The sequence below is a fragment of the Nipponia nippon genome, unplaced genomic scaffold, assembly GCF_047370975.1.
Source record: "Nipponia nippon isolate SJK-2023a ecotype South Korea unplaced genomic scaffold, ASM4737097v1 scaffold_5, whole genome shotgun sequence".
Taxonomy (NCBI): Eukaryota; Metazoa; Chordata; class Aves; order Pelecaniformes; family Threskiornithidae; genus Nipponia; species Nipponia nippon.
In genome coordinates, this window is record NW_028262369.1 from 98,685,638 (window position 1) to 98,709,069 (window position 23,432).

Genomic DNA, 23,432 nt, shown 5'->3' on the forward strand with positions numbered 1-23,432 from the left:
AGGTAACCTCAGATACATGTCTTGGATATTGATGTTTAGAAACCAACAGACTTCTACCAATATGCTTTCACAGAATAATGTTGAATTAGGTCTCATTCAAAAAGCTTGGGCTCTTACCTATTGGCCATTGAAGTAGAAACCAAGTACAAATAAAGCACCGATCCTCAAATCTAGAAAGAAGTAACAGGGTAGGGCTCCTACTTCTATGCAATGAGGCAAATCTGCAGTGCTTTCTTGTGTTGCTGATAGAGGAGATGTAAGGTGTGGTGGGAGAAGCAGTGTGGTGGGACGATCAGCGTGGTAGAGACCGGTGAACAAACTGGCAGGCAGTATCCCTGGTCCCAGCACCCCGCTTTGCGGTAGCTCACTAGCACGGCAGGAAAGAGGACAATAAGCCCCCAAGCCCTGCATGTCCCAGGCTGCTCAGAGGGAGCCAGCGGGCTGTCACCAGCTTTCTGGGATACCCAAGTGGAAAGTCCCAGTGCCAGGCCTTGACATCAGAGTGCACGTGAGCTTCGTCAGGAGCAAGAAGACGTATATACGTTGCACACCTACGGCTGCACACTGAAGGTTCAGACTCGAATGGGTAAGGCACGAGTGTGCACAACAAGAATGTACGTGGAGGCGAGCTTTATGGGAAGAACGGGCTTGCTCTCATCAGTGAGGGCCGCAGAGTGACAGGTCAGGACGTGGGCATTTTGGTGGAAGGTGCCTCCGATGCAGGGGAAAGGCTCACTCTCAGCTCCATTTCCCCACAGCTCTCCCCTTCAGCGTCTGCCTGAGTTGTAGGTGGGAGGAATATGTGTGTGTGTTTGTGTATGCAGTGTAGCTAGGCATTCATTGCGTTCTGTTCAGACTGGAATGGTGAAGAATATCTTCCTCATTGGCACAATAGTCATCTATGTAAAATATTTTCGAGTAGGCACAAAGTCCTCCACCCTTTCCTTTTCATTTATTTAATTTGATTGTGTTCGTGGTCATGAGCACATGTTTTTCTATAGCTCCTGACTCAGAAGTTACGAATGTTATCAGAACTGGAGAGCAGAGTCTTCCAATGGCCGCTCAGGAGTGTGGAGCACCAGACCATTTTCCATACTCTCATCTTTCCCCCTTTCTGCTCTCCCACTCATCCACGAGGAGCAGCTGCAGTATTCACTTTCAGCCAGAAGGGAAGACAAGCAGACAGCTGTCACGCTATGAATCAGATTTTAAACTGTGGTTTGGAGGGGAAGATTTCAGCTTTATTTCCCACTTGCAGAACAAAGAGCATCTGTTTTTGACACTTGCAGTTTTATGCTGATCTGGGACTTTGAGTTGCAATTACAGATTCCATGTAGGGAAACTGAATTCAAATAGCCAATGCAAAATATTCTCCGTACATTTTTTCATTGATTAGGTCACTGTGGAATTAAATCCAAATTATACATGAAAGAACAGAATGTTTAAATGAGAATGAGAGGTAGTATGTGTGATTCTCTTTGGTCCTGTAAATGGTGTGACTAGAAACACTGTAAGCAGATAGACTGGGTATTGGTGTTATTGCTTTACGGAATTTGAAGACAGTGAGTGCTGAAGAATGAACAGACTTTGGCTTGGAAATTGTTCATGTGTGCTGCAGTAGTGAGGGATAGAATGGTTTCTTGGACACACTGGGAATCAAGAGAGCCAAAAGTGAGTCACATGGACGCCTGCAGACATCGCATTTAATTGTGTAATAATACTACGGCAAGCACAATTGGAGCAGGCTTGCTGACCTCACAGCTGAAAGCACTATTTAAGATCTGGCTACCAGATGTTCCAATAGGATCTAGCCAGCTGCTAGCAGAGGTTACCCTGAGTGTTTTAACAGGGAATATTTACAGCCTAATAGTTCAAAAGAGATGATTGCACTAATTTTCTTTTCTGCCCTGCTGTGGGACAAGGCTCAAGCATGGGGATTCAAGGACGGAGTGCTGCATAACTCTATTTGGTTAGGTAAGAAATAATTTAATCATGATGTTTTGCTGCAGAAGTCACTGTGTTTGTCTAACAGTATAAAGATGAGCACCTAGCAATACAAAATTGAGCCATGCATTAATATTAGGAAAATCCTGCATTGAAACTTGTGATCATTTTATCTGAGTAGTGACTGTAAGTTTTGTCCTTATAAGCTTGCTATTCTTACTATTTCTCTGAAGTGCAGGAAAAAGTAGTTATGGAACACTTCATCTGAACGTATTTTCCTACAGCGTAAGGTAAAGTGAAAACGGCGTTAAATAACAGTTGCTTCTAATGAAGGAAAACGAGTATGAAAAGAAACATTTGCCAAAGGAATGAATTACTTTCTGCATGAACATACTTCAAATGCCTGGGGTCCTACATATGAAACTAAATGATCTTGAAATAATAGTGATAATATTTCCTAGGTTTCTAGGAAAATACAGAAATGTGTATGGTTTGGCCGTTGGTTTGTTCACATCATTAAACAGCGGAGAGAAGATTTCAAAAGGGCTACAGAAAATGCTGCGGGAATAGTTTCTTATACCTCAAGTGGGTTTAAATAGCTCTTAGAGTTCTTTTATAGATCTTTATAATTATCCAATACCGCAGAAAAACATGTTCAGAATACAGTCACATAAAGGATGCCAAAACAAAAACATGCACCGAGTGCTCCGTTTTGTAGACAAATACTTACAAACTCCTTCATCCTCCCTAGAATGTTGTGTATTTCTTTAAGGATTTTAAGGAATTCCTGTAGCCGGTAGACGTTTCTGTTGTGCTCAGATGTTTCACGAGGGACTGGGGCCACGCTCTATTAGCTGGTGCCGCAGCCACGTGACTCCAGTCCCTTCCCAGAGGACCATGTAAACTAACAGGGACATAAATGAGGAGGAGAAGTGATCTATATCGTTTTCCATTTGACTGCACATTTTTAATGAGTTCTCTTTCCTTCTGAGCTTGGAACATGCCTGCTGTGTCCCACAGTTGCTGAAGGTGCTCAGGTGGGGGAGAGCCCCAAGGGAGGACAGCTTGGCAGCTTCACGCACCACTCAAGTGGCTGCTATGTAAAAAAAAGGATGGCAGAGAAGAGGTTTGTGTGAGAAACAAGCAAAGCTTGGATTCTTGGCTGGAATAACAGCAAGGAGACACAGAAGATAAGTAGGACTGTGTTTATCTGTAGCCTGTCCAGCCTGTCCCTGTGCAGGTGAACAGCACATGGCCGCGCACAGGTCCTGTCTGTTGTTTAACCGCTCTCACGTTCCCTGGCACAGTTTTGCTCTCAGGCAGCCAGTGGTCTTCTAAAGAGTATTCCAGTATTCCATTAGCATTCACCGTGAGAGTAAATAAAAATAAACCACAGGGTAAAAACTGAGGACTTGCTCTAAATAAACAAACACACGCAAAATCTGGAAGCAGAGTGTGCAACTTTGAAATAACCACTCTGCTTTCTTATCTGCAGGACTCTGTTGAAGCTCCTTTAGAAATGCACCATCTAGTGTAACTACAGCAATAAAATTACTGAAACAAACCTCAAAATGCAGTTAATTGAATTGCCAGTGGAATGCAGTGGCATTATATATAAATGAAGAAAAATTTGCCATCCCATTTATGCATCTTTGTCTTTAAAAAAAGTGTAACCTGAATAGTAGAACAAGTAACCCCCATCTCATACTCACTCTGCATGAGCATTAAGGCAAGACCCTCTCCCCTGAATAAAACCTAGGAATGGGCAGTGACATCTGAGCTTTGCTTATCTCCTCTTCTTCTGACAAAGCACTATCAAGACCAAATTGAAAATGAAGGGAGTTTTCCATTTTACCTTTCTTCCTCAAAAAATCACTGGCACAAATATAAAATCTTTAATTAATGCCAGTCTAGGAATGCTCATCTCTTTTACCTTTTTTTCTTTTTACAAAACATCTTTTGTCTCAGTAAGCATGCTGTCCTGCTGCAGCTGACTGTATCGCCTTCCTGTTAATGTCTTTCTTGTGTGAATGGAACTTCATTGTTGCTCATTTTTGACACAAGCACCTTATAACCAAAGGTTTATTGTAAACTGATGAGAGGATTGGAACGGTCTTGCCCAAATACGCTGCTATGCTTATTTGAGTGCCAGTTCTTAGTGCCACAGAGTAGGTTTCCCAGGACAGCTGCTGCACTCGTTGCGTTCAGAGTTTCATCCCTGTTGGCACGCCGCGTGTCAGCACGGTTCAGGGGCCGTACCTACCCCATCTGGTGCAGTACTCTGAGTATGACCGTGCGCCTTAGCAGAGGCCCATGCCAGTAACTCCACATGGCCATCCCCTGCTTAAAAGTTAAATATTTCTTTTTATTTAGCATTTAGTATCTGTGTCGTGCATATTGAGGGTACTTTGTTAGGCCAAATTTCATGCTTGCTGTGTTTGTGCAGAAGAGATTGGCTACAGTTTACCATCTCCTGCTGCTGTGGGTGAGTAGAGGGTCACTGTCCTTGCAGGGTCCTGCTGTCTCTGGACTTTAAGGAGAGATTTTAAGAAATGTGAGTTGGAAGAAACATGTCCTGTCAGCCACGTAACCCATGACCTTTCGAGTAAGAACCAAAGAAGAAAAGCTGATGGAGAAATCCTTGAGAGAACAGTCCCCATATGCAGGTTTTCAGGCAAGAGGAGGTTTCGGGCAGGTCAGATAAGAAGAGCAGCCTTCAGGCAGAATCCCCCACCAGAGAAGCTGCCCAGCAGAGGCTGGGGCACGTCGTGCTCTGCAGTGCAGCCCCATGGGGTATGAGCGGTACGTGTTTACGCTGGTAGGCATGCGCTTGTGCTGGCACGTAAAAACAAGATTTCGTGCAGGTTTGTCTACACGGCCATGACATCGCCTCCATAAAGACTAATAGTAATTCGTGCGTGTGTGCGTTCATGTATGACTGTGAAAATGTGTATATATGTGTGTACAGATACAGATACATAAATATGTATTAATAGTTAATAAGTACAATGCTTTGACCTAGGTCTGGGTTTGCTGATGCAGTTTATCTTTCTGCACAGTCTTTAACAGAATTATGAGAGAGGGGGGAAAAATGCCAGTGATAGATCTGATCGGTTAATTAGGATATACTGTTGGGGAATACTGTGTCATTAAACTGTGACACACCAAGCCAGCGTCAAATCTCAAAGCTTGGTGGAGTACACGTGCATGGTCTGTCTTTCCAAAGGCTGCTTTCGTCCTGTTACAAAGGAGTAACGGAGGTACAGATTGGCGATGGCTCTCAGCAGGGCAGTGCCACCCGCCAAGACGCTGCAGAAAGACTCAGTGGTGCTGCTGTTGGTAGAGCAGCCCCTGCAGAAACTGCGACGAGCAGAACTTTCCAGCAGCGTTCTGAAAAACGCGATGCCTGTCCATACTGACATTCTAGCATCAATAAGTGCGAGTAGATACCTTTTGAGGGATAAGATTTGAAAATTGTATTGCCAGGTGAAAAAGTCAGGAGAACAACTAAAAATGCGAAGTTTTTACCATCGGCTTCAAGAGCGATGAGTCCAAACAGTTGGCGATTCCCCCCGAATCCCTGGTGGCACATCCAGCAGCAGTTCCAGGGAAGGAACGGGGTGGGTCTTGCAAAGGTGGCTGCCAGAGGGATGAGAGCTTTTACCAGCAACCACTACTGACAATAAGCCTAGAGCCTGCTCTTGCCTTGGCTGTGACTGGTCACCTTTGCAAAGGTGACAAACCACAGAATTCAGCGGCCTGGGACTCTCTGACTCAGTGTAGGTGGGGCAGCTCAGCTCACCCCGGGGACTACAGTCTGTGGTTTTCAATTCGCCTTTCAGCTCACTTCCCCGGGAGCTGCAGCGATCGATAACGCCAATCCCAGGCTGCCCCCCGAGCGGGCAGTCAGGCTAAACAGTGCGCTGTTTTCTGTAGGACGCAGATTTTCGACTCATGCACACTGAATCCAATATAATCATACTGTAAAGAAGCAGTGAGTGGATTTATCAGGTTAGACATGATAGACTATTGAGTGAATGAAAAATAATACTTCCTATGAATCAATTTTTAATTAAAGTAGATTTTTTTTTAATATACCGTACCATTACTCCACAGCTGTTAGTTGTTGTGACTTCTTTGCAATGGCACTGGCTTCTTCGGAAAGATTTTTCCACAGAATATTTATTATCCCATGCCCATTCCAGTGACATTCCCAGCGATGTTACAGAAAGCAGCTCTCGGTCTTCCGAGACTGTCGGCAGCAATATCATTTCCTTCACTGGGCGCAAGGCCAGTGACTGTGGGTCCAAAAACTACATTGGCAGATGTCATTCTGTCTCTAATAAGGGTTCTCACCATTGCTAACCACAATTCAGTAGTGACCGTGGTTTTTTTAAAAAATATCTTAATCTAGCCAAAACTACTGACTCTAAGTATGTCCCTAGAAAAGACATTCTTTTTTTCCCACGGTACAAATAACCAGTGTAAAAAATGCTTCCTGCTTTGCTTTTTGTTTTCAGTCATGTTGGCCAGTGATAGCTGCAGACAGCCATTTCTCTCAGATTATACTAAATACAAGAAAGATCTAAACAAAAGCGCCTCTCAGATCAGATACGCAGATCGGTTCTGAGGCAGATTTCCATACATATGGCATCAGACAAGTGCAACGTGAAAAGATTATAAAACTTGTAGGAGTACTGACAGTTTCTAGGTTTCCCTGGAAAGCTGCTTTATATTGTACTTGCAACAGCAAAGCAAAAAATAATGAAGAAAATGTATTAATTTTCTGCACAGCAAAAATGTCAGCCAGCAATTGTTCTGGTCCTGCCCTTTGTGACACAGGCTTAGATATTTTTATTTCTCATTTTTATTCCCTTTAATTTCTGCCTCTCCTCTATCCAAGTAGCTCTGATTTAACTTCTCTGGAGAGTCAAAACAAAGCTCTGATTCATCTTACGAAGGCACTTAAAGTTAGATCCAAAAGTATGCTGTGATAGCAATCCAGACGGAGCTTCCCCCGAGTCAGATAGGATACAGGGAACTAGCGATGCTGACACCAGCCGATCGTTCCCATCACTACTGCCTGCTGAGTCGTCCTAGGGGAGTCCTTCCCTCCGTTTGTTGATTTTCTGTTGTTCAAAAACTCACCAAGCTCCGACTAGCTCTGTTGTTCAAAACTTCTCCCAAACACAAACGTACCTTTGGGTTGCAAAAGCATGCCTTTGGGTTGGGAGGGACGTCTTTTCCTGACGCTTCCCAAGCGGCACAGCTACGAGCTGAACATTTTGTTCCTCTTCTCACCTGGACAATAGCCCAAAGCATGGGTCTAGGGGCAACTGCTGGAGGCGGTGGGAACACCCCGGAAGGTGGGCTAGCTGGGCTACAACAATGAAATTATTTACCGTTTGGTCCCACAGAACGAGCAGCTGGAGTGTATCACAGGGAGTCGCGCTCTGGGAAGTACCAGCTCACCTACGCAGAAGCAAAAGCAGTCTGTGAATACGAGGGAGGACATCTAGCCACGTATCAGCAGCTGGAGGCGGCGAGAAAAATAGGTTCGGAATAAATCATGGCTGTTTGCTTTCCACATCGCTCATTCATAATGTCGCCAGTCTTCTATTTTCATGAATGTTAGGAGCTCTGGGACTGAGAGACTTGTAAATTCCCTGGATTTTTGCCCAAGTTGCATGCAGTTTCCCCCCTCGGTAACAGAGCATGACTGCGCTACCTACAGAGCCGTCAGGGACAACGTCGGCACGCGGTGCTACGCATCCCCCTGAGCTCTGGGTGCAGCGCACTCCCCCAACCAGCAACACCCAGCAGAGAGCCGTCTGGCTGAGCTGGAAAGCGAGGGCACCTCCCCGGCTACGGCTACGGCACCTGCATGCTGCAGGGGGCTGCGGAGGAAGGCGTTTGCCCCCGGGGAGCTTCCATAGTAAATGTGCATTGCTATTTTTCATATCATCGGTCGAGATGTTTTCATAACGTTTATTCCAGCCATATTTGCTCTGAGAGAGCGAGTGGCATGCTTGGAGTGAAAAGCGGAGGGCTCTACTGTATTTCTATTTGATTCCTAATAATAAATTGTGAATTCATTCAAAGCATTAGGAAAACAATGGAAAATATCCTCCACGAAATTTGCAGGCTACGCCGTTGAGTCAGAAGCTGGCTCCCAGCACCAGCACACATGTAAAAAGGGTACTTTTGTCTCTTCTGAGTAGCTCATAGTCCTAGGACGCCACAAATATGTTCCAGTTCTTCTCGGTAAAAACACTGCATTGGACTCTACCAGACAGCGAATAACACTGCATTCTTTGGCTATTGTTTTTAAGTTCTCAGCCAGAAAATGCATTAACAGGATCTTTTTATTTAGCAAGAAATACTTGAGGTATTTCAGGTATTTAAATTTAAATTATTTTAAGTAAATACTTTGTTTTCTTCGCTGTCTTTTGTATGTAGCATTTTATTCATTCTCAGAAATTAACGCGGCAAACTCTTGAGATATGATTGAGTAAATTGGTATGACTTCAAAAAGGAAACAAGGAACACATTTATATAACTCATCCAATATATAATTTGATTACAAATGCTGGTACGGCACTTAAAACTCACTGCCTGGGAAGCTATATAGTCCAGCTGCATGTCATTTTTGTTTTCAGATGAAGAACCAATAATGATATTGTGGAGAACACAATGCAATTTTATATTCTGTGCTTAAAATTATCCTCTCAAAGTACTGCTCTTTCCTGTAGTTCAATTTCTCTTAGGCCAATTACACCCAAGTCATTGATCAGCCTGAGCAAGACTTTAGTTACTTGAATAAAAAGCAGAGTTTCTTGCCTAGGCTTGATTTATCACATCCGTGACTCATTTTCTCCCTGTTGCAGGTTTCCACGTGTGTGCTGCTGGCTGGATGGCGAAGGGCAGAGTTGGGTACCCCATAGTAAAAGCTGGAGCCAACTGTGGCTTTGGAAAAACCGGTATTGTTGATTACGGGATTCGCCTCAACAGAAGCGAGCGGTGGGATGCCTACTGCTACAACCCTAACGGTGGGTTTGACAACAACCCCTTGCTCTTCGGGTCTGAGATTATGACTCCGTGCCAGGCTCCCCGGCTGCGCGAAGGCACCCAGGCTCTCAATGAGTTAGCTTCAGTGCCGTAAACGTGCTGTCTGAGAAGGGGGGTGTACTGATACAAATTTATTTGGAGCCTTGCACCAAGCCCCCTCTGCTGTTGTTTAGCTGATCTGGCTCGCTCAGAGCTCGGGGTCTCTGCACTGCGTTGTACCATGTATAACTGGGCCTACGCAAAGTCCTTTCGGAAACTAAAAATGTATCGATATGCTGTTGTTGCTTAAAAAGGTAAGTATTATTTCCAATGTGATGTGCAAATGTCTTGTTTTCTATAAGAGTGTTTACATTTAGCCTACAATTTCATTTAAATAACTAATCTGAGGTGTTTAACACGGGAACCATTTTCTGGATATTTTGCCTGTAAACAGGCTAAAGTTAGCGTTGACCCTCGTTCCTTCTTTCTTGCGCCTGAGATAGAACAACTTTTGAAAATGCATGCCGTGTTTGGGACTGAAATACCCGATAGGTCCAGCTCCCGGCAGCACCTTGCGTGTGTGTGCGCGTGTCTGACTGGATGAAGCAAAGTGCAGATCTGGAGACGCGGTTCAAACATGACCAGCCAGACTTCACCAGCTGCGGGACATCTCTCCGTTCCCCTCCACTCACTCCACTGCAGATGACTGAAGCATTGACATGTTTAGCTTGCCATCACTTCATAGAGCAGGGAAGACAGAAAAAGTAGGCACCAACGAGAAAAGTAAAGCTTCACTTTGTGCACTTCTTGGCTCTCCAAGTGTACTACCCTGCCTGGCAGAGCCAAGAGTCGGAGCTGTCCGTGACGTCTGTACAGCTGTGCACATTTTGTTTGTGCTCACAGGGCTTGAGCTTGTTTATGTGAGCTGGGCAGTTGTTAATCAAATAGCTCTGTGGGGTGGGGGACGCGCACAGATGTTCAGCATGCAAAGAGGACGGCGAGAGAGGCTACTGCCTTCCTTATTACTGCATGTAAACCATCAGCTCGACTTTCTCCTTTGTCAGCCTTCTCCTCTGGGCTGAGAGGTAGTTACTTTCCAAACGCCCTGTCTGGTTAAAGGACAAAAGGAAACCAGAACTGCCAACGCTCGGCAGACTGATACGTATTCACGCTTGACGGACGGGCTGCTCCGAAGCTTGGCGAGAGCTGTCTGTGTGCAGGTGGGAGACAAGTCGCCTGGGGGAACAAAGACAAACCTCTGGTGGAACTGAGCCTGTCCTCGTCTCTAAAGATGTCAAGAGGAACTTGTGCAACTTGTTTGCACGTTGGAAACGCACACCCAACCTAGCAATGATCTGGAGCTGAAAAGTACGGGGCTCGTGGGCAACGTACAGACTACGAGGGTTAATGACAGCACCCGGCTTAAGGCCTCCAGCTCCCCTGCCCTCAGCCACCCCTAGAAAGCCCCCGCCTCTCCCTCGGGCCTGGGCTTGGGGAACTATGATGGATCCCAAAGCCGGGCAGTGTGAGGTCCCCACATTGGTGGGTCCCGCTGTCAGGAAGCTGATAAAGTTCAAGTGGCCACTGAATCAAACCAGACTGAGTGTTTTTCCTCCCAAAGGGAGTGAAGAGCTGCAGCAATAACAGGAGTACAAAGCAATGTACGTCATCACGAGCCTTTATAAGTTTTTTTGTAGAAGACACACTTTCCAGAGGTTTTTGAAGAAGAAAGGTTGAGAATGAATGCCAGGGTGACTTGCAAGTACAGCTGTAAAGCTTACAGTTTGACATCGCCAGAACCCCCAGATGCCTTTTACATAGAACACTTAGCTCTGTCCCAAAGCCCGCTGAAGTCAATGAAAGCTTTTCATCTGAATTCAGGGAGTTTTGGATCATGCCTCTTGTTTGCAAAATATCTGCTCCCAAAAGCTAGGAATGACTGACATTTCTTGTGAGTGCTGAGTGCTTACATATCTATAAAAAGTGCTGTCACGCCGGTGTTCCTATGTGATTTTCTACGGATCTGCTGGGCCAGAGTGCACAAAGATTTAAACCGTAGCCATATCCAGAATGAATACTTTAATGCTGATGTTTTTATTTTTCTCTTAGGAAAAGAATGTGGTGGAGTCTTCACAGATTCAAAACATGTTTTTAAGTCACCGGGCTACCCAAATGAGTACGAAAATGACCAAATTTGCTACTGGCATATTAGAGTAAAGTATGGACAACGTATTCATCTACAGTTTCTAGAGTTTGATGTTGAAGACGACACTGCTTGTATGGCAGATTTCCTGGAAATCTATGATAGCTACGATGATATCAATGGCTTTGTGGGCAGGTAAAGCAATTCCAGCTTTAACAGGCAAATAATCAAATGATTTAATTTGTTCCCCAGAACATTACTTCAGAAGAACACTGTATTACCTTATCCAGTTAGCACCTCTGATATGCCCACAATACTTGTGGCGATAGTACCTGGCTTATCTTTCCTGGCAATTTACTTTGCTGTCATTAACGCAGACCTGTAAAGAATTTCAGAGGATTGCGCTTTGCCCTTCTCTGCTTTCTTAAATTACATGAAAGCCAGCTGCAAGACTTTTTAGTCAGCTGCTTATCTTAATTCTCCATGACTTTACAGGAAGGGCTCCAAGCAATCTCCAACAGTATTTTGTATTTGCTTTAACTGAAAGGAGGGAGGTGGGGTGTTAAACTGTTAGCAAAAATGTATTTAATTTAAGTTACTATGCGCTACAGAAGTAAAACATTTTCTAACTATGTCAGAACAGAACAAGTGTTACCAATCATCTCTCTTACTAGATTTAGTTTCCCTCTTTGCTTAATTCTCGCTTTCTTTTCTTCGCTGTCGTATTTTTGCTTGTCCTTTCGCAGTCATATTTTGGTATGAAGCACCTCAATTTTCCAGAACAGAAAATAAACCATAAAAAGCGATAACGACCACTTCCCAATTCCTGCCACTTTTCACATCCTCTCTACAAATCATGTGTAGCAAAGCAAGGATACCGTCCATTTGTTTTGCCTTTACAGATAATTTAAAATGTTTTTCTTGACAATGTTCTTCCTTTCTTAGCCTTGGGCCATTGTTCTTTTCCTTAACGCCGTGTTAAATTGCTTTTTTTCTTGTTTTGCATCATTTACTTCCTGCATATATTGAAAAATGTTTCCTGCATTTTTCCCTCCCTTAAACCTTACTACAAGATAATGACAAAAATCCTGTAGGCAATTGCTTTAACATATGGAGGAGAATTACATACACTGAATACCCATAAGCAGTTTAGCCCCATGGGCCACAGCTCCAAAGGCGAGTGAGTACACGCTGTTCAGCGTAGGTCCCTGTATAGCAGGGCTGTGGCAGATTCGCTGTGTCGTTTGGTCATGACCACTTTTATTTTTTTTCCAGATTTTGTGGAGACGAGTTGCCAGATGATATCATTAGCACAGGTAATATATTTGCACTCTACGGTAAAAAAAAAAAAATCAGCCAAAATCACCTTTTGTGATCACCATAATAATATATGGTAAAGATGTCATAGAATCATAGAATAGAATCATAGAATCATTAAGGTTGGAAAAGACCCTTACGATCATCGAGTCCAACCGTTAACCCAGCACTGCCAAGCCCACCACTAAACCATGTCCTCGGGCACCATGTCTACCCGGCTTTTAAATACCGCCAGGGATGGGGACTCAGCCCCTGCCCTGGGCAGCCTGGGCCAGGGCCTGTGCGACAGCCCTTTCCGTGAAGAAGTTTTTCCCAATATCCAACCCAAACCTGCCCTGGCGCAGCTTGAGGCCGTTCCCTCTCGTCCCATCGCTTGTTCCTGGGGAGAAGAGACCGACCCCCCCGGCTCCAGCCTCCTTTCAGGCAGTTGCAGAGAGCGATGAGGGTTCCCCTTAGCCTCCTCTTCTCCAGGCTGAGCACCCCCAGCTCCCCCAGCCGCTCCTCCAAAGACACGATCTCTGCTTCGTGGCCAGCATGTCATAAACTGCTCTTCAAAACCGCCAGTGTGCTCTTTCATCAATGCAGTTACTTCTAAACAAACGTAAAAGAAAAGAGGTCCCGTTAGGAGATGACCATGGTGCGTCCTGCCGGCCTTGCGGGGGTAGTGCACCTGGAGTTTTCACCCAGGCACCTTTATGCAGCAGATCTGTAATCGGTAACCGAGCCCTGCCTGTGCACACAATCTGCCTGCACCAATTCTTCCCATTTCCAGAGCAAGGGCTGCAAGGGTGGTTCTAAAGCTGGTTAGAGATATTATTCTGTGTGTATGTTTAAACAGCAAATCAAGGTCTGATCACATGTAAATCAAAGCCACTTTCACCTCTCCGCTCAGGTGTCGCGCAGGTGTCGCGTGGGCTACCCGTGCAGGGAGGTAGCCACGTTCCCCGGGGTCGCCTAGGGACCGCCCGTACAGAAACTCACGTTACCGCGCTCCAGCCCGCAGCTGTAAGCAGCAGAAAGAGAACCGAAAAGTTGAACTGGGCCGTCCCTGATCGCCCAGTTTACACGGGCCTGGTGGAGATGAGCAGGTGACGCTCATGGGAGAGTGATGGAGCAACCTCACCCCCGTGTCACCTAGAGATCGGTGAGACTCCGTGCCAGATGTGTCTCACGCGTGAAGCGTGATGTTTCACGGGTAGAGTGACGCAGAGCAGCATTTTAAAGAACCAGAAATGCTTCGCTGAAAGCGCTGGGTACAGCAAAATTTTGTCAACCTCTGGGCTCTGCAAAGAAAGAGAACTGATGAAAATCTGCCTGATTTTCCCTGGGGCTAATGGAACTATAATCCCCCCGGGCCACAGCTCGGAATAGAATATAACATAATCCTCGGAAGTGGACAGACCAGGTGGATTGCTCTAACGAGCTGAGAAGCAAGCAAGAAAGAGCACTTTAACTATAACTCTGAAATATCACATTTTTACGCCACCCGAAAACGTGACCTTTGTTTTTCTTTTTCTTGTCCCAGGCAATGTTATGACCTTGAAGTTTTTGACAGATGCCTCAGTGACTGCTGGTGGTTTTCAAATTAGATACGTTACTATGGACATGCCTTCAAAGTCTGGTGATGGAAAGAATACAACATCCCAAGGAAAACCCACCTTCTTATCCGGAAAATTTGGTATTATGTGAGCAGAGTAACGAGAGACACTCTTTAAGAAACATGTTTAAGAACCCAATTCAGATATCTGTTCCTTCAGATAAGACATTTCCTTCATATCTTTCTGACTTATTTTCTGCTTTTATGAAAGTTCTGTTAATTAAGTATACTAGGAAATAAATTATAAAATATACTTACATGAATAATAGAAGACTATTTTTAGATTACAAGTACTGTAAAAATCTGAAGAATTCAGTGTTACCAAAGATTTAAAAATTATTTTTCTATATAAACTGCTCCTTCTCCTCATTCCTTGCACCATTCGAACAAACTTTTTGTGTGACCGTTTCAATTGTTTTTAAATTTAATTTGCTGTTCTATCCTTATTTTCCTTTAGAGTAAGCTTATTTTTAAGATCCATAAATTCATCTTGTGGATGGCCTCGCGGCCACCCACATAATTGTCTGAACTCAGAAGATTGGGAAGCAGCATGAACAGCACAGAATCAATTATATTATCGTCACAATTTTGTTGTGAGATGAATCAGAAACTACTCAATAAATTTTGTCAGGGTTTTCTCATCCAGAGAAGAGATGTTCAAGTCCTTTCACTTCTCTGATTTCACTGAGTAAAGAATGAAATGAAAGACTTGGTAATGATAACTGGTGAGGTGAAGCATCAGAAGACATTGCTAACCGAGTGCCAGCACATCCGTTCAGAAGATACTGTTGAGATGCTGTATGTTGTTTACACGGGTTTTAAGAAGACTGTACTATTTTGAATTGATGCACATAAGTCATTCTCCGTATGTTTTTAACTTCAGTTTAATTTCCTCAGTCTGAAGCAGCATTAAAGCTACCTCTGTTTTAATCGTGTCCTGAGTTTCCAATGAATTATTTTTATTTCTTGAGAACTTTTCAGACTTCGTAACTTTTTTTTTTATTTAAAGCATTAAATAAGTTTTAAGAGTTTCTTTTGCTCTGGATGTTTTCCTGACCCCAGGTCTGCTGAAGTGTAATGTCCACTGAGAATCTCCCCGTGAATTACTTTTTTTGTTTGGAGCATTGTGAATTCCTGAGAAAGGGTTTTGCACAAGAGGAGGAGCATCTTAAGCTAATCAGACCCATGCTTTATTTATTCTAATTCTCTGTTCTTTAAATTTATTTCATCTTTGAGCTTTTATTGTTATAATTTCACTGGGAATATAATCCTTCTTCCTAGCTGTACTGGGGAGCAGTGTTGCAGCCTTCCCTGTCATTTCCAACTTTATTCATGCTTCATGTGAGGAAACAAAATTCCTGTCCCTGGGTTTGATGGGATCAAGCTGCACCTAAAATCGACTGGTGCTTTTTAATCCTGCCACCTGGTGGGCTGAACAAACCGGTTCACATCCTCCTGTTATAAAATGCCATTCCAGTTCTCCAAGATCAGCAAAAGCATTTGTTAATAAGGAAAATGCATGAAGAGAAACTGTCAACATTTTGTTTATGACCTAGGGGGGCTTCTTTTTTTGGTTGCTTCTTTAATTGAGAAGCAACAGGTCTTGAACTGATATGGATCAGGACCAAGGGGTGTACAGGAAACATCCGCCTGTCTGGGAACCCCCATGGAGCCAGAGCGGTGACGCTGTTTGGGGAAGGGTTTCTTTCCAGAACAGGCGCTCCTGCTAAGCATCTCCAACGCCACTGGGAGGCCCTGCGGGTGACGAAGAAAGACTCAGCCCCTACCGTTACCGCTCAGGCCCATCTGTCCCTGAGGACGCGGGTTTCTCCGCACTTCAGATTTGCCGTCACTGCCGTTATTTCATATTGCGCCCACATGTCATTCAGACATCGGTCACTTGTCCGCTCTCGGTGGCTTTGCCTCGAGGTGGGACACACTGTGCCCAGCGAAGAGCTAACGGCTCCCACCCGGAGACGATGGCGGTGGCTGTTGGGCTGCGCTTGGTGCTGCAGCCATGGCGGGGAGCGAAGACCCCAGGCACTTTCTGCTGCACCCACTTTTCCTCGCTATTCAGAAACCCCGCACCTACTCGGGGACTCCCCGTTAAATGGACATCAAAAAAATGCAACTGGAAACAGCTGCGGGGCTGCAGGTTTCACTGCGCTGACCCGCATATTTGGGTCTTAAGGCATTTCAGGTTCATGCAGGTAGGTTTCCGTGGAGCTGGAGCTCAACCGTACCCGCTGAGCAGCTCTGGGAGGTCTAGAGATTATCCTCCAGTCGCAAATAAATGATTTGTAGCTTGACGGGGCTCCTGGGAGGGACGAGGGCCCGCTGCCGCGCTGCGCCCGGGGCAGCGGCCGCCGCCGCGCCGCCTGAGGTAAGAGACGGCCCTCGCGGCCCCGCCCCCGCGGCGGCCGCCCCACCAATCGGCGGCGAGGGGCCGGTGCCCGCCGGGGGGGCGGTGCCCGCCAAGCGCGGGAAACGATCCATCGCTCCGCGCTCCGCCGCGCGCGGAGAAAACGCGTGGCGCCGCTCGATGTCCTCGAGCTCGGTCGACGGCTCCGCCTCCCCGCGTTCCCATTGGCTGGGCCGGCGCGGCCCGTGCCCGCGCGCCGCCAGTCCCGCGGGCCGCCATCTTAGCCCGGGAGACGGCGCGGGGCGAGCGGCGGCACTGGGCTGCTCGCCCGGTCGCCGCGCAGGACGCCCGGCCTCCGCCCCGCGGCACCATGAGCGCTCCCGCCGCCTGCTCCAGCCTGCAGCCGCTGCTGGAGACCCTGGAGGACGCAACCGCCCCGCCGGGGGAGCTCACCGACGCGCACCTCACCATCGTCAAGTGAGTGCGGGCCGCGGGGGCAGCGTGAGGGGAGCGGGGAGGCCGGCGCTGCCTGAGGGGACGGCGGCCGCTCTCGGCCTGCGCGGCTCCCCTCCGGCGCGGAGCGGGGTGGCGGTGCCGTCTGGCCGGCGGCGGGGCAGAGGACCGGTGTGCGGGGCCGGTGTGCGGGGCCGGTGTGCAGGCCCGGGCCGGGGGCAGGGGAGGGCGAGCCCCGGGTAGGCGCCGCTGGCGCGGTGGAGCGAGGGGGGAAGCCTCCGCCCGGCCTGAAATTCGGGCGGCTGGGGAGAGCCGCAGGGCTTGGGGCTGCGTGGCCGCCGGCTGGAGATCGCGGGAAGGCGTGCGGGCCTGGAGGGGGGGGCGGGCGCCTGGTGCCTTTGCTGGGGAGGCTGCGGGGGGGGGTGGAGGAACGTTGGGAAACAAGCCCCTTTTTCTTCCTGAAACCAGGCTTGCGTTTCAACAGTATGATTGGAAAGGTTTTGGTGTGGATTCCGGGTTTTGGAATGGTCCTGCCTTAATTGCATTTCTTTGTGGAAGGTGCTTCTTAACCGTTCAGTGCTGCTTTCACCTGCGTCTTTAGAATTCGTTAGCATATGCAAAGGCATTATCTCTTTCCATCAGTATCTCCCTCGAGTTCCTGTCTTTCAGCTTTTGTAGTAACTTTTAAAGCTGTAACTGCTTAGATGTCAGTGCTACTGACATCTAAAATTATGATTTTACAGGTTTCTAGTAATAACTGACACAAAAGCCCCATCCTAACTTAAAGATCGTATTGGCAACCACAGGTTTCTCAGGTTGCCTTCTGGATGAGTGCACTTAATATGGTTGGTTTTTGCTATGTGAAACTGATCGTTAACGTTTTATAGGATAAGTATAGCTTTTCCGTAGGGATGTTCTTCAGATATGTGCAAAGTCATCGCTGCTGGTTGTCAAACCAGAATTTTCCTGGAGTGAGGAGCCTGCGTTCTAGAACTGCTTTTGAGGAATGTGCTTTTTAAAGCTGTGGAAAGTTTATCTAATTTTCAGCAGTCATTTAAAGTTTGCGTATTAACTTTCAATGTTTTTATAAAAGTTAACAAAAAATGAAAACATAAATGTGTGTTTTTTATGCTCCGCAAGCACAAAACAGGTCATTAGTCACTTCACTTTTTCCAATATACTCGGATGCGCGTACTTTATAACACACTATTTTACAGATATGTCGACTATGTGGTAACTGGCGTTTTCGCTCTTTAACTTCTTCAGCATTGTGTTTTAGCTTTCGAAGGAAAGAAGTGGTTCTATATTAGTTAATTAATGTATTAGAAGTTTAAAGTCATGTCAGTTATAACATGTTTAACCTGTGAGTGTTATGTTTTCCCTTCTGTTCCCTGAAGTCGCTTGACAGGTGAGGATGGCAAAGAATTCACTGCAGATGTCAGAAGACACTTTCCCCAGCTTTGCAAAGTGTTTAAGGTATGTCTTTTCCATGCAATTTTCTACACTTTGGTGAACAAAGATAAGTGCTCAAGGTCAGTGGCCATTGTAAGGCTTGAATTTGAGTTCATTTAATAAGAATTCAAGCTAGTGACATAGCAGTAAGGGTTTGTTGGCAAAATCTCTCTCCCATGTTCTTAGAAATTACTACAGTAAAAAATAAAATACAGGGTCTTGGATGCGTTCAGGCGGTGTTATGCAGCCAAATCTGATCTTCCAGCCAGAAAAGACACAGTGTGTTCTGTCCGCCTTTAGAAACACTGCGGGGAATTGGAATATGTAGTAAATGTCAAAATTTTTTGAAGATTAATGTAAAGACTGTTCTTAGCCATCTTTTTTTTCCCTTCTGTTTTAGATGTTTAAAAACAATTGGAGAGTCAAGTGATAGTGCATAACAAGTGAAGAAGTAGAGAGCTTTGGATGTTTAGAATTTACTGCAGTAAAGATGTGTAAATTACAGAGAACACAAATGTCTTCTGACCCTCAAATTGTTTTATTGATTTGGAGTGTTTGTAATCAGGAAGGCTTTCCTATATGGGTGTGTTTTTCACCAAGTGTTTGCTTTTGACAGCTCGCTCTCTGTTGAGCTGAAGTGTTGGTATTAAGACAATACTTCACAGCTACTTCTGCAAACTGAGACTTGATGTATATGCTTTCTTTTCAGGCACACATTTCTAGTCAAAACTCAGAGCTAAGTAATGCAGCATTACACGCTTTAGGATTCTGTGTTTTTAATTCAAAGATTACATCTGAATTATCTGGTAAGCAAACAAACTTCAGTGTGGGTACTGGTAATGTGTGCGTGTGTATAGAGTTCGTTCTTTAATTCTTTGTTAGCATATACTCTTAATTTTGACAAAGGTTACAGTTTCCAAGCGGTGTGGTGGCTTTGTGTCTAGTATGAGCAGTGTGATTAGTTCAATAATTCCATCTTGTACAAAAAAAATTGTAATGTTTTCTTCATGCTGTTATACTGTTTTACCAACTTCTAGTTTCATTAAATACTTTCGTAGCAGTTAGGTGCTGTAATTAGTTTTGTGGAATTAGTAATCAAAAAAGATGTCCAGGTGAAAAAAGAATGGAGAACGTTTTTTTTTTTTTTAGAACTTGGGTATGTGTATCGAAACTCTTATGGCCTACATTACTAGAAAGTGCTAAATCCCTTCAACAAAAGGTCTTGCTGCTGAGAACTTGAGGCATCAAGGTAAACCCAGTGGGTTTTGTTAAGAGGGGAGAGCCGATGTCCGAGTTGGCTGGTCCTCGGGAGGTACCTGTTACACAGTCCGGGGTCAGGCTTGTCCAGTGGCAGTAACGTGATCAGAGGCTGCGCAGTGTCAGATAGAGAGGTTGCGTGGTGCTGGAAGGTGCTTAAGCTAAGGTTGCCTTTCGGGGGCACAGAAGGAAACGTATTGTGATTTGGCTGTTGTGTGGTGCCTTGATGGTGCCGGAGTCTATACTGGCTCTTCAAATGGTAATAATAAATGGCGTACTGTCAATTATTCTTTCTTTTAATTATTCCAAGAAGTATTAAGTACTCTTGGGCGAATGTTCTGGAATGACCTTTAGTAGAGAAACTTAACCTCAGGCAAGACTGAACAAAATTGTACGTGTGGATGTGCAGAGAGCATTTTTTTCATGTGACTCTGCCATTCTGTTTGTTGAAATTGATTCTTTCTCTCAGTTCTGCTCGTTTTGCAGTGTGTCCTGCTTTGCTGTTACTCAAACTGTAGCCTGATTTCCTGTGAGAATGAGGCATTTATAATAATGTCTATGTGGTCCCTTTCCATCATAACTTCTTTTTAACCAGTTGATAAATTAGTCAATTTTGTTAGAGAATGTCAGGCTTCAGAAATAATTAATCCCTGAAAACAGCGGAGAGTTAGAGAGGACAAAAAGCGCATGTACTCCTGACTGAGGGAGGGAGTGTTTGTGAGTTCGTGTTTCTCTGATAGTGAGATCATTTACCCACAAAGCCCAGATTTGTAAGAAATCAGGCTTCGTTAGTTTTGAGTTTTAAAGAAATATGATTTCTCCATCTGGCTTCCTGGTTGCGTGTAAGTTCTATGTTAGCCTTATTCTTTTTTGTGTAATGAGCTTGCTGTTACCTCAGCTACAACTTCACCGCCCTCTTTAATAACGAAGCCTCTTGTAGACCCTAAAATGAGTTTATACATGTCAGTATAGCAGTGAAATTGACCAAAGTGCTGCTAAATTCACTTGAAATCCCAGAAGTTTTGAATAATTGAAATACTTAATCTTTAGCTCTAGTGTTTTTAGGTAAATTTGTCTCCTAGCTTTATGGTTTTCTGGTTTCTTACAAAGGTGATATAGATATACTACATTAATAGTATCTGTATATTAATACATTTTGAGCTTTTTTGCTAGTTTAGAGAAATTGCCAAAAAATGCCAAAAAGTAATGTTTAAGACATTAAATCATGTCCGTTGGGACTTCTAGTTGAATGGATCTTTAGTAACGTTAACTGAGCAAAATGACCTGAAACTTGCTGAGCAGCTGATTGGAATTGTGTGAACAGAATTTTGAGTGCTGCGCATTCTGCTTTCAGCAACTGAAATACGGGACTTGCTTTCAATGGTGAACAGTGTTGCTGTAAAAACTTCTGACAAAAACACTCGCACTCGGGCACTTTGGGTGATCTCTAAGCAGGCGTTTCCTTCTGAAATTGTTAAAAAGGAGGTAAGTTCCTTCACTTCTTTTTCTGTGTGGCCTGACTTCCTAGGGAGGTGAGACGTGTGCAATCTCCTGGTCGCTCTTCCCTCAGTCGCTTTTGAATCTTGAAGGTTCTTTTCCATCAAATTTGACAGCCAAGCATAGGGCCTAAGTTTGTGGAAAAATTGTAAGGGCAGCTACAGACGGAAAAGAGCCAACCAATTATTGGTTCTCTTGAGGGAGAAGCTGCAGTGTGAGCAATTCTATTAGATACCAGTGCAGCAGCATAGGGGAGAAATGCTGTGAATATTCCAGTTTGGTCAGAGCTCTAACCTTAAAACCGAACCCAGCGTCATCCAAACACAGGGCACGGACCTGGGAAACAAAATTTTCTAATTCCAGCTCCTCCTGGAAATATTTGTATTTAGGTGCTCACTCCATGTTCTCTTATTTCCTCAGGTGTCCAGTATTATTTCTACTCTGGAAACAATACTTACTAAAGGAGATGTACAGTCTATGGTGGTTGAATACGAAGCACTAAATGTTATTATACGGTACGTGCACCGCAATATTAAATTGTTAAAATAGATGCTTAGTTTTTTGGGAAAAATATTGAAACAAAAATTTTTTTGAATGCTCTTTCAATTGTTCAATATGTTCAAGACTGTTTCCTCATAGTGTTTTGTATTACAGTCAGTAGAACAGAGTGAAATTGTGTGAACTATCGTTTCTGTTTCCCAGTGGTTCTCCTAAACGGCTTCATTTGCAAAATATTCCATTAACGATAATATGACAACCTATTCTGACACAGAAGGTAGTCGATATTCAGATAAATCTTCATCGCTTTCATTTTTAATGGCTTATTAGGAATTATTTCCAAAATCTCATGTGTACTTCACAAGTTATGTTCTACATTCTCGTTTTCAGAACCTACCTGTTTGAGAGATTCTCAGCCATTATATGGGTTTATATTTAAAAATGTCTCTTCTGTGCTTTGTAAATTTTACTGCCATGTTTCTCATAACGCTGTTGAGGGTACTGTTTAATTCCAAAGGCGACTTTTTAGGACCAGCACCGAGTGTGTGTTGTTTTGCTCAGCAGTGCTAGAATAGTCAAATTTTATCTTTACTTAGTGTGAATTTAATTTCTTTATTAGCAAATATGTTGAGCTTGTATCTTTACTATTATTTAAGTATGCTCTTAAACTTTTTGCGTCTGGTTTGAACTGTGAATCCATTTTAAAGTGAAATAGTTAAAGCAGTAATTATTTGCTTGTTTTATCTCTATTTTAATACATCAGTTTTCTGTAGCAGAGAAGTTGGATATTATAATTTACTTAGTATTTAGCAACTTCTTGCATTTGGCTTATTGTACACCAATTCCTCTTTTGCAAATCTGTGATTCAGTAGACAATGGTTTCTGGAAAATTGCATGTTTTATTAAATGGTTTGTTTTAATTATATATATATATATATATTTAATTATATATATATATATATATATATAAAATTTTACATGTGGTTATTAAAAAGAATGTAGTTATCCTTAAGAGCAAGAGTTGTACCTGAAAATAAACAGATACTGGGTCTCAGGCTGATTGACAGCAGTGTAAGACCACGTTCTTGTTCAGAAGTTAGGCTGCTGACAGATGTAATGGAAAACCGTTCTCTTAAGCAGTGCTTGCCCTCTAGCTTTAGTAAAATTATTTGAAAGGCAGCAGTTTTCCTTAGTACAGCAAACCCTGTGTAAGCTGTAGCGATGGGGCTTTGACATACCTGTGCCAGAGGACACTAGCAATGTTCCATGACTTAGAGACAAGCTGGTTCCTACAGGCTGGTTTGAATATACGCCAAGTACTCCCATTTCTGAAAGCTTTGGTGCCTTCTGCGTGGGATGCTGTAAACATACGGAGTTGTTTGTCATACTGTGCTCTAACAGCTCGGTACCAGAGGGATAAGATAAGAACACTTGACTAGGCTCATGTACATTAAGTCTGTGCAAACCTGTGCTGCTTCAGGGTTTGAGTTGTTTTTCAAAAGCAGGCATATATTGTTTTCAGCACACATGGCCTGTTGGAGCTGGTCTGGACTGCTAGGAACGCACAAGGGATGGTTAACGTGCAAACTTTGTACTTGGTCACTGATAAGGAAGTGATGGTGTGTTCCTTTCAGGCTCTCAATTTGGCTCCTTTGCCCAAAAAGTTGTGATAGAATGGAAAGGGCAACTGTAAATGTCAGTCTGCTCTCCTTTTGGAGAGGTTTATCTGAAATAACACTTCAGCATTGCAGTTTTAAGTGAACTGTCAAAATACAATTGTTTAGAAAAATAAAAAAAAAAATGTTTAGAATGGTTTCCTGTAAATCCTATGTTGAATTAGAGCATTTATTGATGATACTAAGATC

General features: G+C 44.3%; 2 protein-coding genes across 5 annotated transcripts in view; both read left to right on the forward strand.

Moving 5' to 3' along the window:
• The first annotated feature begins 1,827 nt into the window (after window positions 1-1,827).
• Window positions 1,828-14,881, forward strand: TNFAIP6 (TNF alpha induced protein 6). Its single transcript, XM_009461799.2, has 6 exons — window positions 1,828-1,974; window positions 7,362-7,499; window positions 8,832-8,993; window positions 11,101-11,329; window positions 12,410-12,450; window positions 13,977-14,881. Exons 1-6 carry the CDS (start codon window positions 1,881-1,883, stop codon window positions 14,138-14,140), a joined length of 828 nt encoding a protein of 275 aa, XP_009460074.1. The 5' UTR covers window positions 1,828-1,880; the 3' UTR covers window positions 14,141-14,881.
• A 1,773-nt stretch (window positions 14,882-16,654) lies between these two features.
• Window positions 16,655-23,432, forward strand: part of RIF1 (replication timing regulatory factor 1) — a 36,244-nt gene continuing 29,466 nt past the window's right edge. For 3 of the 4 annotated variants that reach the window (XM_087732695.1, XM_087732697.1, XM_087732698.1), the window contains exons 1-5: window positions 16,655-16,887; window positions 18,261-18,339; window positions 19,025-19,121; window positions 20,927-21,057; window positions 21,490-21,584. In XM_087732695.1, the coding sequence (XP_087588821.1) occupies window positions 16,781-16,887; window positions 18,261-18,339; window positions 19,025-19,121; window positions 20,927-21,057; window positions 21,490-21,584 (509 nt within the window). In that variant the 5' untranslated portion in view covers window positions 16,655-16,780. Of the gene's footprint in view, window positions 16,888-18,260; window positions 18,340-19,024; window positions 19,122-19,472; window positions 19,565-20,926; window positions 21,058-21,489; window positions 21,585-23,432 lie in introns of those variants that run through there. The other variant, XM_087732699.1, reaches the window with a different exon arrangement.